The sequence below is a fragment of the Gambusia affinis genome, linkage group LG23 (assembly GCF_019740435.1).
Source record: "Gambusia affinis linkage group LG23, SWU_Gaff_1.0, whole genome shotgun sequence".
Lineage (NCBI taxonomy): Eukaryota > Metazoa > Chordata > Actinopteri > Cyprinodontiformes > Poeciliidae > Gambusia > Gambusia affinis.
Window position 1 is genome coordinate 12,974,871 of NC_057890.1, and position 14,879 is coordinate 12,989,749.

Consider the following 14,879-nt stretch of genomic DNA (forward strand, 5'->3'; position numbering starts at 1 on the left):
TTATGTAGATATTTCTTGTTTAGTTCGGCTACATTTCAAATGAAGTTAAAAATCTATAATAAAATAGCGAAATTATATTGTTTTAGTGTTGCTGTAGGATCCATATTCTAAGAATTTCACCATCCGGATTTGTTTTTCTACTCGACCAGTCGTCGCTTCCTCTTTTTTTTTTTTTTTTTTTTTTTTTTCTATTCTGCTTGCCACCCGTATTTCCGACAGTACGGGAACGCAGCACCATTTCACGCCAGGCGCCTCTGTTTATTTTCGGCTCGGTGACGTCAACGCATCCCTCCTCCTTGAATGCGCTTCGTCAGTGCGTGGCCAAGCCTCTGATTGGTCGGCTTTGGTTGCCGTAGAGCTTAGTGACGGAGATGTGGGGAAGGAGGGGTAGCGCGTTATAAAAGCCCTGCTCTCCTCTGTGAAACCCCCATTCTGGAGGAGAAAAGTAGGCAGGAAGGGTTAGTTCGGATTTTCTAGAGGGACGTCCCCCAACCTCCCTCTCTGTATTTACCAATAAGAGGCACTTGTATCCCCAACACGGAGCGTCTGAGAAAACTTCATTTTACCTCGACTAATAAATGCCAAGAAAAGCACCAACGAATCAGGATCGCTGCGCTGCAACGAGAGGAAAGACGAAGTATCGGAAAAACACGTAAAAAAAATCTCAACAAAAACAGCAAGAAAAAAAACCGCACGGATCGTCGCCGTGGCCTTTCTCAATGCATCCCCTTTGTGCCCGTGGAACGATGAAACCAGAAATAAGCGCCGCCGTCGGGTTTCTGTCGAGATTCCTGAGAGTAAAAGGACACGTAAACGACCGACAGGTCCAAACGTTCAGCCAAAGCTTACAGGACATTCTGGCAGGTAAGAGAACCAGAAAATGATCCAGATGCGCACACAGTTCACCTCCGTGCACACAAACATATTGTTTTACACTCTGAATTTGTTCAGAAGTGTAAAAGCTCGTCTTTTAACATTTGAGTTGAAGCCTTTCTTTGTTCTCTGAAGTCTCACTATCAGCGCCGCTGCTGTTTGCGCACATCGAAGAGGAGCGAAAACAAGAAAATTATGAGCGCAATGGGTGATCGGTCGGTGATTCTATTCGAGCGCCTTGGTTATTATGTTATATTTTATATCAAACACAGTAAACTAAAAGTGGAAAATCGCGTATTTGGTCGGTGTGGGGGTGGGGGATAAAGAGACGCTCAAACAAGGAAGTGCGCCTCGCTCGACAAAGCTCAGGGAGAACAGAGGGCTCTGAGCAAAACAAGCTACAGTAAGGCCGTTCAATTACGTAATGCATCAGAAAGAATGGGTTTATGTTTAGACGTGTACAACCAGGCGTTTAGACGCATTAAATATTGTTATTCAGAAAATATCTAAACTGTAACTGATTATAAAGCTGTTATTAATGCGTAATTTATGCGTTTTTAATACATTATACTATTTTTTATTTTTTTTTTGTATATAAGTGATTTGACGGGAACGATTACACCCAATCCTTTCCTATCTATTTGAGTAGCCTTTTACGATTTGCTGCTTATACTATTTATAGAATTTGAAGGGACATCGTAGGTTTTTGAGTTGAGTTCATAGCGTGTGGAAATGTCCGTCTTTACCCTTTTACGCACAGCCTCTGTTTGGGTGCAGTGTTTTTCCACAGAACAGAGCGCCGTGTGTCTGATTTCCTGCCCTGAACATGTTCCGGGCTCGAAACTCTTAAGCTGCCATACATCTGCCTCATTCCAGTTAACGCTCAGCAGCGACTGACCTAAATTTTCTGAGTCCAAGAGCACCTTAACAGGATGAGTTCCAGGACAAAAACAAAAAATAAAGTAAACATAATCATCTGAAGCAAGTGTAGGGGGAACAACAAAGTGAACAGTTTAGTTAAACTGTTATATTACCTTATTTCTTCATTATTTTTCTAATGATTCTATTCTGTAGCCGGTTTTCCCAAGTTAGTGCAAATGTTTCTTTTTAGATGAGTTTTTTATTTTAGATATTTTTGTGGGTCAAATTTTCCTTTTGATTCATCTTATTTAGTGATACTTTGTATTTAATCCATGTTCAGCAAAATCTGGAACTCAAGAACCATGAGATGAAAACGAGCTCCGTTCTGGGCCCTTAAACTAGGCCAGAAAATCTTTTGTGCTCGAAACCAACACAGTCACAGGGAGTTGTGTCTGCATGCTGGAAAGCCGAGGGCCTTTTAAAGAGTTGGGGCAGAGAGTTTGAGACCTTGACGGTTGCATAACTGTTGGCTTTGTTTATAGACTCAGTTCGATGCCCTTTCTGCAGAGCCACATTAAATGGAAAATACCCAGTGACCTGCTAACTGGGGCCTTGACGTGCCCACATAATGCATCTTTGGCATTCGAGGTCAGCTACAAAACACATAAACAACCTGCTTTGGTTAAACTCTTAAGATTAAGCGCACAGTCGACTGCTTACTCCCTCCCTCCCACCCCCAGTTTGCCCTGGTTTTTAAGAATAGGCCCTGCTGAGCTGATCATTTCCCAGCTGCTCCAGGGTTTGTCGGCAGCTGCCTTTGTCGCTCAAGCTGAGACCACTCTTTCACGAGTGCCAGGGCCTCCATTAGCTTGGCTGTATACAGCCGTCTGCGATAAGGCATGGGGGGAGGGGAGGGGATAAGAGGGGCATTATCCTTTGGATGCATACAGGTGGCCTGTGGGCCTCAGTCTGAATACAATTTTTATTAATTTTTTTTCTGGTTACATTAGTGTTCCCATCACTGGAAATTCAATCTGATCTGCAGAGTGATAGTTCATTAATATACTGTAACTATTGCATGAAAAGATCAATGAAAAGAACAAGTGGGGTCTCAAACTGTCCCAGCGTGTTATTTCCAAACCACATTGCTAAAACTCGTTTAGCACAATTTCCTTCTGCTCATCATTCATCACATTACAATTAGACAGTGGGAGAAAATTATGTGTCACTAGTTTCACTGGGCATCTGAAACTTCCAAAAGGAAAAGGAGCTGAAGGGGGAAGTGGGGCTCAGCCTCTCCCCTTTTAGAGGTGGAGCTTTGTATCCCAGATGGCTGTCTGGGGCACTTTTGGTGTTTTTGTTCAGCCATTCACAGGAGGCTTTTTTTTCTTTTTTTTTTTGCTGAAGGCCAGAGGAGGAATTGTGCAATTCAGTGGCAGTCCCTTTGTCACGTAGGCTGAGCCTGCCCCTGGCTGGTTGTTTATGGTAGCTTATCATGCCTGCAGCAGGTGGTGGTGTTTTTCTTCCTTTTTTTATTTTTTTAGTTTTGTTTTGCAGCTTATAATAACTTTGTCCATAAGTGCACCCTGTTTGCTCTAATTTGCTGGTTCAAATAATTGAATAAATCAAATAGATAAACTAGTTCCATTCCTTTCCCAATCTTAGATTCTCACTGGAGTGGAATAGCATTTTAGAAAAATAAAATAGTTGCTTGCTATTAAATATTGCTTGCTATGCGTTTTTTTTGTGTGCTTTCAACGATCATAAGCAGACCTCCATAGCTAAACTCTTTCCATCTACTCTCCCTTTGTTTCCCCTGCAGAGCAATATAAGCACCACTGGTTCCCAGACAAGCCCTGCAGGGGCTCGGGTTACCGCTGCATCCGCATCAATCACAAGATGGATCCACTGGTCGGGCAGGCTGGCCAGCGCATTGGCCTTACCATCCAGCAACTCTACCTGCTGCTGCCCAGTGAGCTCACGCTTTGGGTGGACCCCTTCGAGGTGTCCTACCGCATCGGCGAGGACGGCTCCATCTGCGTCCTGTACGAGTCACAGCCTGTGCCCGTTGGAATGCCCCTGTCCGCCAGCTCTGCCTTAGGACACGGATCTGTTGGCCCCATGGTGGACAGTCACCTCAGCTGTAAGGAGGAGATGAGGGTGCTGGGCAGGACCAGTCCCTCCAAAGCCTACAATAACATGATGACTGTGTCCAGTTAAAGTGGTGAGCGGTCAATCCCAGCCTACTATTGTTCAGGGTTACACAGTGGCTGGTCAGATCATGGTGAGCCTTTTTAAAGCTAAAAATATGAAATGAAATAGTGAAAGAAGAAAAAAAACAGGATGTGGCCTATCATCCAGGTGATGGAAACCTTGTAGATTCAATATTTTTCCTTTCTTTCCCGGTTATCTGTTGTGTTGTCATTGGATCAGCTGGGCACTCCGTTTTCTTTAAGGAGAGGCTTTGTGAAAATGGAACTGTTGGGGCAGCTGAACTATCCAACCAACCAGGAAATACACATCCCCAATCCCTCCATGGAGACTGGCTCCAAAACACCCAACATCCCTCACTTAACTTTTAACATTTTAAAGTGCTCCACCTCTGAAGGGGCTATCAGCATTGACTTTGCACTTTTCTTACTTACAGGTGGGTACTATGGGTACATGTTCAACACATTACAGCAAAAACAGTCTAAATTGTAAAGATTAGTTTTCCAGGGATTTTAAACTTTCATCGATCATTAGTTCTTTAGCATGGGGGGGGAGGAAGTTGAGGTTTTGGCCATGCCATAGCAAATCCAAGCTTAAGGCAAAGAATCAACATATAAGAGCACTTCTATTTTCTAAGAAAACAGTTTTTGGACCACAAAAGTACATTCTTTACCTTGTAGCTATTAAAAAGGCTTGTGGTCTGAGCTCACCTTCCTCCCTTTCCTGTTGCCACTGGTGAGATAAAGAAAAAAAAAATTCCAGCCCTCTGTCTACCTGAAATTTGTTGCGACACCCAATGATACCAGCGTCTCCCATTGGACCTTCACTCCCCATCTTATCCATGTATGTGTAGCTTTTTTGGGAATCTCCCTTTCAAGTCAATGAATGTTGTTGAAGTTCACAATCAAGATCCTGTATTGATGTTACATTTCCCACCCTCTTTCTCTGACACTTTGTCATCTCCTGCATTACCAAAAGTAATATTGTAGCAAAGAGGGTCGTGGGAGGGGGTCTATTTACCCAAATTTTGGTTTTGTGGCCCCGTTTGAGTTGAAATTGAAAGCACTTTGATGTGAGATTGCGTGGGATGTGTACCTTCTCAGAGAAAAACCGCCTCCATTCCATCCATTCAAATGCCAACTTTTGCCACAGCAGTTCTCCTAGTTTTAGCTTTTTTTGTTCAGACAATACCTTCTGCTGATGTTTTCCTTAAGGGGCTGTGCAACTATGAATCTTATAAAAAAACATTCAGATTTCGTAGACCTTAACATTTCATAGCAGTTTTTTTGGGGGTATTAAAGAACATATTTGGGGGTAATGGTAGGGAGGTTCTTTCATCCATTTTTATGGCCCTGCTGATTTAGCCTAAGTTAAGTTGTACCTTTTTTCCAATAGAAAAATGGCAATTCTAGTTGCAGATTTAAAAAAATAAAGATTGTTTGACTCAATCTTAAAAAAAAAAGAGGTCTGGAACTCTTTTTATTTGGAGACCATTCCAATTGGCTTTTCTGTTTTTCTTAGCTAACCCCAAAGTTTAGGGTTCACTGCCTTAAGAACTCATTGTCAAGAATTAGGAGTGACTGGTGAGCTTAAGCTAAAATTTGTAATGGCCTGATGTGTTGTGCTGCCTGGACCCTCATTGGGGAGTCCAGTTTCCAGTTTCAGACAGTTCCAACCCAACTCTTGGTGTCTGGGGGTGTTGGTGCCTCAAAATGCCACTCCTTAGCTCAGACCTCCTGTTCAGCCGAAACCAGGTTGGGATGCTGCTCACTGAACCCCTGTGGATGCAGGTAGACTTAATGTGACACATATCACCCTTCATCATTGCGGGGGAGTTGGGTAAGGACGGCGAGGTTGGGAAGCTGGGTGTGAGAGAAGTTGGGGGGTGCAGGGCCAGACTCTTTTGTCCAGGGCAGCTAAAATCCCTCCAGCCCCCCTCCTTCTGATTTTTATTTTCCCCATCACCCACCCACCTCGGCCAGAAGCCCTCCACCCTCCCTCAGCATTGATGGATAACCAGCACACGAGTATTAGGTGGATTTGGTTGGACACGAAGGAACATGGATCTAAAAGATGAAGAACTTGAGGGTACTGGGCCATTGTTTTATCTCACTGGATTGTGCTGCACTTAATCACTGAGTGAGTAGCAACTTTGTTTACATGCATATGAAAGAAGGTGGCAGCTGTCTTTGTACCCCCACCTCACTTACTGGTTTTGAGGTCGAGTGGAAAACGGTGTGACCGAACAGATGCCGGTCGTTGTTTTGGCATCAGTCACCGGCCAGATCTGTCACGGCAGGCTAGTTTCTACTGCTCATCACCACACTTTGGGGTGTTTAAGCTCCACTAAGCCCCTGAGAAGATCATGGGTAATATAGCTCTAGCCTTTGATGCACTGCAACCCTCCCTCACTCACTCTACCCCCAACCCTTTGCCACCGTTGCTCTCTGCTGATACTCCCTTCAGCAATCTGTGAAAAAGCAGTGATTCCATGTTGGCAAGATAGATTGGAGCCTTCTGGGATGGGAGCCCAGAGCTTTGGTTTCCATGGTGGACCGTCATATTTGTTTTTAATAATCATGCTGCTCCATTTTAGCTTGTTTTGCTTTGGGGTTTTTTGTCAGCAGACTAGATGTTTTGAGATTGGTCTATATTTCAGAAACAAGATGATAGTTTTGTTTCTCTTTCCTCTCTATGTATTTCGTAGTCACACTGGTAGGGTTTCTTTTTGTTTTCCGTAACTTATCCACGTTTTGTCATGTGCATCCACTTTTGCTCTTGTAATCTAACAACGTGTTAACATTTGTTTTTATTCTAGATATAAAACATGAAAAAGAAAGATAAAATCTCTGCCACCATTCAAGTTCCGTACGTTTAAATGGCATCCATTCAGCTCGTGTGCACATAGGTTACAAACTGGTGAGAGCGCTTTGAGTATTCAGAAGTAAAATAGCACATAAATGCACTAAATGTCAAACTGAAGTTGTGACTCTGATATTTTTTTTCTTTTTGTTTTATTTTTATTTTGAGACGCGAGGAGTCTCTCCTGGAATGTATTGCCAAACTCAGGCCTCAAACACTTCGTAAATACTCTTATGGAAAAGTTGTGCATGTTAAGATATGAAACCAGAAGGGAACAGCAGTTTGTTTTTTCGTACCGTCAATGTCGTCATCGAACAGCAGAATTATTGCCACTTTCACATTTGAGGTGTTTTTACATATTATAGAATGTATTGTAACTGTACAACAAATGGTAGAGTGCATAACATTACACATGGGAAGTGCCAATAATTGCTATTCCGAAGTGTTTGTAGATGGTCTTTTCCTTTTATTTTCATTTTGTATTTCATCTTTTAACATGGATAACGTTTTTCATAAGTGAAGCCATTTGTGATGGGAGTGCTGGCAAGGACCAAAGTTGTTTTCTGGATTTAAAAAAAAAGAAGAAAAAGAAAAATATTAGTTTCCATGATCTGTAACTATAGGCGTATCCTATTTGTTTTCTTTTTTTGTGATTTCTTTTCTTCTTTTCTGTTTTTTTTCCCTTTTTGTTCTTATTTACATATAAAAATGAGAAAATAGACAAAAAAATCTGAGCTTACCCAAGCAGGAAAAGCTGTATCTTGTGATCTCATGTCAGTACATCATTATTGTGTTCAGTTTCCTTTTCCTTGGGTATGTTGCGATGAACTGCTGTAAATTTGTACAGTTCATGTAAATTGATTGTGCGGAAGTTGTACAGATTTCTATATTTTGGAAGAAAAGTTTTTGTTTTTTTTTTCTCTGTAATAAAAGATTTCCTATCTTGGCATCATATTCCCTGTGAGATTTCTCATCATTTCTTCTATTTGGAGAATAATTACACAAATAAAAACTCTATGAAACAAAATATAATAAAACTTGATCAGCTTAAAGTTTGATCTGGAGACTGAGGAACCTGGGCAAAATCTCATTTTCTGTCTGGTTTTTATGCTTTCGTATAAATATTCTATGACGTTAAATTAAAAGAATGCATGTAGTTTTCTGCAGATCATAGAAGAAACATGTATGTACCTCTCAGTGTACATTGAGCATACTTAGTGATTTGTTTTTCAGCAGCTCTTGGTGTATCAGTCTATAAACATCTGGTGCTTTGAAATGAAAGAATGTGACAGACAGCAGCAATGACAATAAGAAGAAAGCAGCCATGAAAAACAAAGAGAGGAGCAGAAGAGGGAAAGGTTTAATTTGTTTACTCAAAACAGCTGGAAATAACATGAAGGTTTGCATTTAGCGTAAACCTAAATGTAAAAGTCCTGTTTAAATAAACCCCAAATGAGATTTTTAGTCATTTTCATTCGTTTCTTTGTGTGTTGCTTCACTTACTTCCTGTGAATCAAGGAAGTAAGTGAAGCTCATTCACAGAATGAGATTATAATATACACTCTTGTGATTTGTTTACTAAAACATAATCTCACAAAGACAGCAAATGAAGAATAATCCATAAGCAAAATGGTGGTTTATTCAGCGTCAAATCACTTTTTACAAGTAGACTAAATCATTTGATTTTGGTTTCATCTGACCGCAGCACCTTATTCCACAGATTGCTTGTGGCAAACCTCTGATGACTTTCTTCTTACTACATTTCCATTGAGGCCAAATTTCACAGCATGTGACTAATATTTTCCCTGTGATCAGATCCCACCTGACCTGTTAGGTTTGGTAGCTTTGTAGTTGTGCTGTTGTCTTTACATTTTAAAATGATGGATCGAACTCACAAGGGTTTTGAAATGTAAACGCTCTTCAGCATCACAATTACGCACTATTTTGTCCCCGTCTATCACATAAAATAACCCAATAAAATAAACTAAAAATTGTAATTGTTAAATGACATTTTAGTAACATTTTGAGGTATGATTTTTTTTTTTTTTTTTTGCAAGGTACTACTTTCTAGTTAAATAATCACTTTGTTTCAAATCTTTTTTTATCTTCCAAGAACTGTGCCGGTTCTGATGAAACAGCAGGGTAATATTTTCTGCCCCAGCTTTTCACTCTCTTAGCAACAGAGGTCATCCTTTATTGCTCTATTTACCAGAAACTCCCAGTAGGTGTGGCTGATTACCTTTCATATGATAAGTTTGATAACTGTCAGGTTAAATATATTCTAGTAAAGATAGAAGGTGGTGATATATTCTTTGAAGCAAGACAGGAAAAACATTGTGCTCTCTGTCCTTTTCTAAAAGCTTCTTCCAATTTATGAGAATCTGAAAGCAATATGTAGCTGATTGGGAAGAAAGGCATTTTTAGTGACAGTTTTAGTGTGTATGTGCGCTAACTGGAGGTGTTGGACATCTGGGTCCTGCTTTGTAACCATAAACCTGACAGGGTTTAGCCCTCCTGCGGAGCCCTGTGTGTGTTTATGCTCCTCTGCTTAAAGGACAAACACTATGATGGAGATGAATGCACCGCAAAGCTTTCTGAAAATGCACCTACACTGCAAGGTCTTGGGTCTATTTATGGGGCTGCACATTTTTCTTTTTAAGTCGAAAACAGAGTTGCACCCTCAGGACAAGCACAAAAAAATTTAATTTTATAGCTTATTTTAAAAATAGTGAAAGCTCCCAGAAGACCCTGAGCATGTTTCTTGAACAAACATGTTTCTACAGGCAGTTAAAAAAATAATTTTGCAGTAGTTCTGCCGCTGCTAGTAAATGTCCTCTGTGTTTCTCACGGTTGTGTGCATCACTGAAAAACCCAAGGACGAGAACGGTATTCCGCTTTGAAACAGATCCCTGCCCTGCCTGTCTCTGGGGGTCCCTGGGGTATTAAGGCTGCACCGGTGGTGTCTCTCTGTCCCTTCTGGGCACCATTCATCCTCGACGCTGACATCTGCTTTGCCCTCGTAGCACCCCGCCCTTCCCAGCAGCCTCCAAAAGTTGACAATGAATGAAAGGGAAGACAGAGAGAACTAGCATGGGCAGAGTAAATCTCGAATGCATGGAGAGCTGACAAAGGAAAGGATCTGGTCGGCTGAGCTGTAGTTAAATTTTTATCTTTATCAACCTGTGATGTTACTTATTGCCACTAATACTTCCTGTGTGGGCGTAAATACTGGAACGTGCCTGCCTTATTATGTGTTTTGTGTACAGTTTATGAAGAAATGGTTGATCCTATCCTATCCTAAGTAAGTATTTAATGTTTGTTGAAAAAGAAAACCGTTCACACTCCCTCTTCACATGTTCCAGTGCGTCACTGAACATATAAATGATAGATCTATAAAAAGTAGAAGGACTTGCTAGCATACATGCAAAATGCTGAGAGTTGGGAAAAACACATCGCCCTGACCACACATTCCCATGGTGAAACGTTGTGGCAGCAGATTCCTGCTTAGACATGGAGGCTTTTCAGATTTGATTGGAAAATGGATGGAGGTAAATAAGGGGCAATTCTGGAAGGAAAACTGTTAAGAGACCTCAAACGACCTGAGACCAGGAAAGGGACTTCCAGCAGGACAACGGCTGTAAACATAAAAGCTCCAATAAAACGATTTAGATCAAAGCGGTCGATGTCTAGACCTAAATCCAGTTGGGAGTCTGTTGGAGGATCTTAAACACAGACTTTCCCATAAGATCTGAATTCAGATCAACTGCTGTTGGCATTGAGTAGCTATTCTAACAATTTCAAAACAGTTTGACAGCCATGTTTCTATGTACATTTCTTTGTTGCATATAAGGAACATGAATTTGAGATTTTAGAAAGCTGTAGAAGATTTAGGAAGATGAGTAACTAGGAAAAAAACAGTTTAGTCATAGCACAGCTAAACCGAGCTGCAGCAGCTGCCCTGCCGTGATGAGTAAGAGGACAGTGTGCCAGTTGCACAATCTAGCTCTGCAAAACAGACCTGAAACAGGAAGAACTTTGTACGTAATGAGTCCTGGTAGCACGAGTGCTAATTAAATTTAGCATGTTTGGCAGAAACCTAGCTACTATAATGCTTTGTTCAAGCATTAAAGCAAAACGATCAAAAACACTTACCCTGCTCAATGTTCTTTTAAATCATGTAAGGTTCTTGAGGTTACAGAGATCTATATAATCATCTTTCATATCAGCAGATCCCTAAAGACAAGTTAAGTAATTTGTCAGATGCTTTGGAGCATAAGGTGCTGACTTTATTAAAAATAAACATGAGCAACAAATTGTTCTGCTCTTGCGCTAAAAGAAACCACAGACACCAGCAACAATTTCAAGGTGGTGAGACATTTGCTTCTAATTTAGCTCTCTCTATACACTGACCTTTTTTGCACTTTCTTGCTATGGTGTCAACTCTTTATATGGCAACAGAGAGCAAAAGGTCATTAGAAGTGTTTGATTTCATCTGATTTTGCTCATTTTCTGCACTCTGCTCGCATTTACTTTTTCACAACCTTGTAGGTTTGTCAGGAAAAAAAACTAATAATTAGTCTGATTCCTCTCATATGTCCCCTCCTTTACGCCTTACTTCCCACCAGCTGGTCCTCGGCCTATCTTTAAACCCTCTTCTCTGGGCTGCCGGTGTCACCAGTCAGCTAACATTCACACAACTTAGGATTTCATTCCAGACTCTGGCTCCATGCCTTATTGGGTTAATGTGAAGAGTCTTGGTGGGAGTCGTGATAGCGGGTGTTTCAATTTACAACCAGCAGCTAAAGTCAGAGAAATTTTAGGAAGAAGAGTACACAGGGCTCTTTTTCTAAATATATATATATTCTTCATTAAGATTAAAATATTTTGGGGAAAATAACTCTTTATGGTGCTAAAATATAAGATTCCTCTGGTTTCTGGTGCTATGATGTTGAAAATCTATTCTTTATGGTTCAGATTTCATTTATATCCCAAATACCTAAAACCTTTAAGCTTTTTTATATTTCTGTTTGATGAAGATCTGCTCTTCACGTCAAACTTCACAACATAAACTTACGGCCAAGCATAAACACTTTTGATAAATCTAACAAAGTAGTTATGATGCTTATGAAACCTAAACAATTTTAGTTTCTTAATGCCATTCAGTGCAATGCCTTGAAAACATACATATCCCTTAAACGTTTTCACATGCCCACATAATGATAATGTCACCACCATGTTTCATGATGTGTTAGGTGTGGTTATGGTGTTAGTTTTCCACAACACACTTTACATTTGGGCTATTTTAAATTTGATATATATATATATATATATATATATATATATATATATATATATATATATATATATATATATATATATATATATGATTTTCTTTATGGATGGGCTGGAATTATTACCACACAGTTCCACAGAATTGATCCCATTTTCATAAATGTGGAAAGTTCTAAGTCAGAAAAAAGTAATTTAGTAAAATTGTTTAAAACTAGGGAGCAGAATGTTTAATGCTGGATATATAGCACTGAAACCTTCCAACCAAAACCAAACAGAGGCAAATAATTTGGTTTTCCCGTGTGGAAACAGTAACCATTAAGTCTTAGAACATATTGTAGCTGTTTTGATGTTTCTGGGAGTCTCTCCCACAAAATGTTTCTGTCCGCCAACAGTGATACCAGCATGCTTTGCTTTGAAATGATAAGCAAACATGCTAACCACCCCTGATGTCTTCGTCCGTTTGTATTCTTCCACATATGGTTATCTGCAAGTCAGCAGACAGACAGGCAGGCTGTCTGTCTGCTGTGGTCAGCCTCTCCCAATCAGTAGGCAACACTTTAAACCCACTCAGAGAAAGAGAGAGAGAGAGAGAGGGGGGGGCAACTAAATATAGCCCAGCTTCAAGGCCCAGCAAGAGGCCCAATCTCAATGAGTTCTGACCACACACACACATTGGTAGAAGAGTACAGACACTAACCCAAACATGCACTTATTTAGTCTGAACCCTCAACAGCAAGAGAATAAAGTTCCAGCTATCCATCAAATGCCCTTTAAAGAGCAGACCGTTCACTCATGTATATAGAAAACCACAGTGGGTAGAATGTGTTCACTTCAACAAGCAGAACTGGCTTGGTTTGAAGGTCACTTGCATCATTGGCCATCATCTTTCTGCTGACTGGAGCAGAAAAAAAATCCCCCGAGGAGGATTGTTGTGATGGCAGTCCTCTCATAAGGCTCACATCCTCAAATTCATCCACTTCCCTCAAAGTGTTTTTGACTTCAAGCTCCTGTTGCATCAAAGTCCAGATCCACTTCTGAAGTCCAAAATTTACAGTTCCCTTTACAACCTTGTCTTGTTAAAACTGCAAACTTGAATGTAACTAACTGGAATTGCTTAGGATAGATTAACACAAAGTAGCAGAAACATCAGATTATACATTGTGTTCCTGTTATTTTTAGAATGAAGATCTGAAAAGTCAGAAAAATTATGTGAATTTGTTTCACTTCCTTTTAGTTATAATGATGCAAAATACAATTTTATACACCCAAATGCGTTCAGAAGTTGCCTAATAGTAAATAATATGTGCCATTTAAGGAAGAAATCTAACTGTTTTTCAAAAACGTAGACAGGGGTGTCAGACTCATTTTCATTTAGGGCCATATAAAAAATCTGAATGCTCTTAAAGGGCCGGTTGAGCCAGAATATATTGACGAAACCAATTAAACTGTTAAAATATTAATAAATAGCTGTTCCTCCAGGCTTTATTGGGGTTTTTCGCAATCAAAATTACAGATTTTGTGGTGCCAATTTAGAAAAGTTTTGTAAGGTATTTTTACTTAAGTTGCACTAATTATAATGTTAAATGTGACTTTTTATTACTCGCCGTATCACTCAGAAACCTTAACTTGACATCAAGAAAGGCTGAGGCAGCAGTCCATTAAACCCAAGGTTTTTGACCAATTTTGTCAAAAATTTGCAGTGAAACTCGGAAAAAGAAATATGGAGATTTGTTGATTTCATGTGAATTTTGCAGAAAAACTGAAGGGACGTATTGATGTCATTTAGAGTCTTGAGGGCCAGATTTGGCACCTGTGGCTTGGAGCTTTGTTAGAGAACATTCATGAACTGTAAGCAACCAGCAACACTGCAGACAAGACAGAGACAAAGTTGTGGATAAATCTTAAGTAGGGTCAGGTCACAAGGTAATATACAGCAAGACTCATCTAAGTCCAGCTCTAAACCCAATAGAGAACATGTGGTCATGAGTTTGCCTACAATATACAATTGCTATTAAATTTACCAAAGCGTGACCGTAATGTGGAAAAATTTAAAAAGTAAAGTTTGCAAGGCACAGACACTGATCGTCAGTTATCAGAAAATGATTACAGTCTTGAAACCACGTGCTCATTTAAAGCCTCCTTTTGCTTGTAAACACGGCTCAGCCTGTTAACCTCGACCCACATGATCACCCCGCTCTACCTGTTTGTGTTGACGGTTCAGACGCAGCTTTCGCTTCAAGTGGTTTGGCTCCATTTTCAGAGAAACTGACAGGAAGAAGACAAGCGAGAGCAGAACCTCAGCTGTTTCCTGTTCGTGTTGACAAAAAGATGTCATTTACTGAGAAGTAGTAAAAATAAGAAAGGAGCTTAATGCAGTGATGACTTGAGCAATGTGGGTGCCTTTGGTTTTAAGTACTGGGACAAATCTGAAACGTAAAGAAATACAACATAATGATAGAAGTTGTTGGAAAATAGGTCTAGAGGAATGCAAAGAGATAAAACCAGCTGACAGGAAGATGTGAGGCTCTCCTTCCTCTCTTCTGTGAACGCAGCTGGGTGAGAAGGTACACAAACTGCTTCAAAACACCCACAGCCAAAAAGTAACTGAAAGCAGTATCCACGTGAAAGCAGAGGCATGAGATGTGCAGAACAAACTGTACCAAAGTCAAAAAATAAATAAAAAGGGAACAAAACTTAGATAGGCTCAAATCTCATGATCACTCATCGAGGCACGTCAACAGCCCTGCACTCTTTCTAACTCGGCCTCATAGCTCTGTCAC

The 14,879-nt window shown here is 40.3% G+C and overlaps 1 protein-coding gene across 1 annotated transcript; it reads left to right on the forward strand.

Moving 5' to 3' along the window:
- The first annotated feature begins 410 nt into the window (after positions 1-410).
- Positions 411-7,761, forward strand: btg1 (B-cell translocation gene 1, anti-proliferative). Its single transcript, XM_044107709.1, has 2 exons — positions 411-864; positions 3,557-7,761. Exons 1-2 carry the CDS (start codon positions 720-722, stop codon positions 3,952-3,954), a joined length of 543 nt encoding a protein of 180 aa, XP_043963644.1. The 5' UTR covers positions 411-719; the 3' UTR covers positions 3,955-7,761.
- The last annotated feature ends 7,118 nt before the right edge of the window (positions 7,762-14,879 follow it).

Excerpts from the sequence above, each read along its gene's own strand:
- btg1 (XM_044107709.1), top strand. The coding sequence starts at position 720 with ATGCATCCCCTTTGTGCCCGTGGAACGATGAAACCAGAAATAAGCGCC. Across the intron at positions 865-3,556 it reads CTTACAGGACATTCTGGCAG|AGCAATATAAGCACCACTGG; the intron begins GTAAGAGAACCA and ends TTTCCCCTGCAG.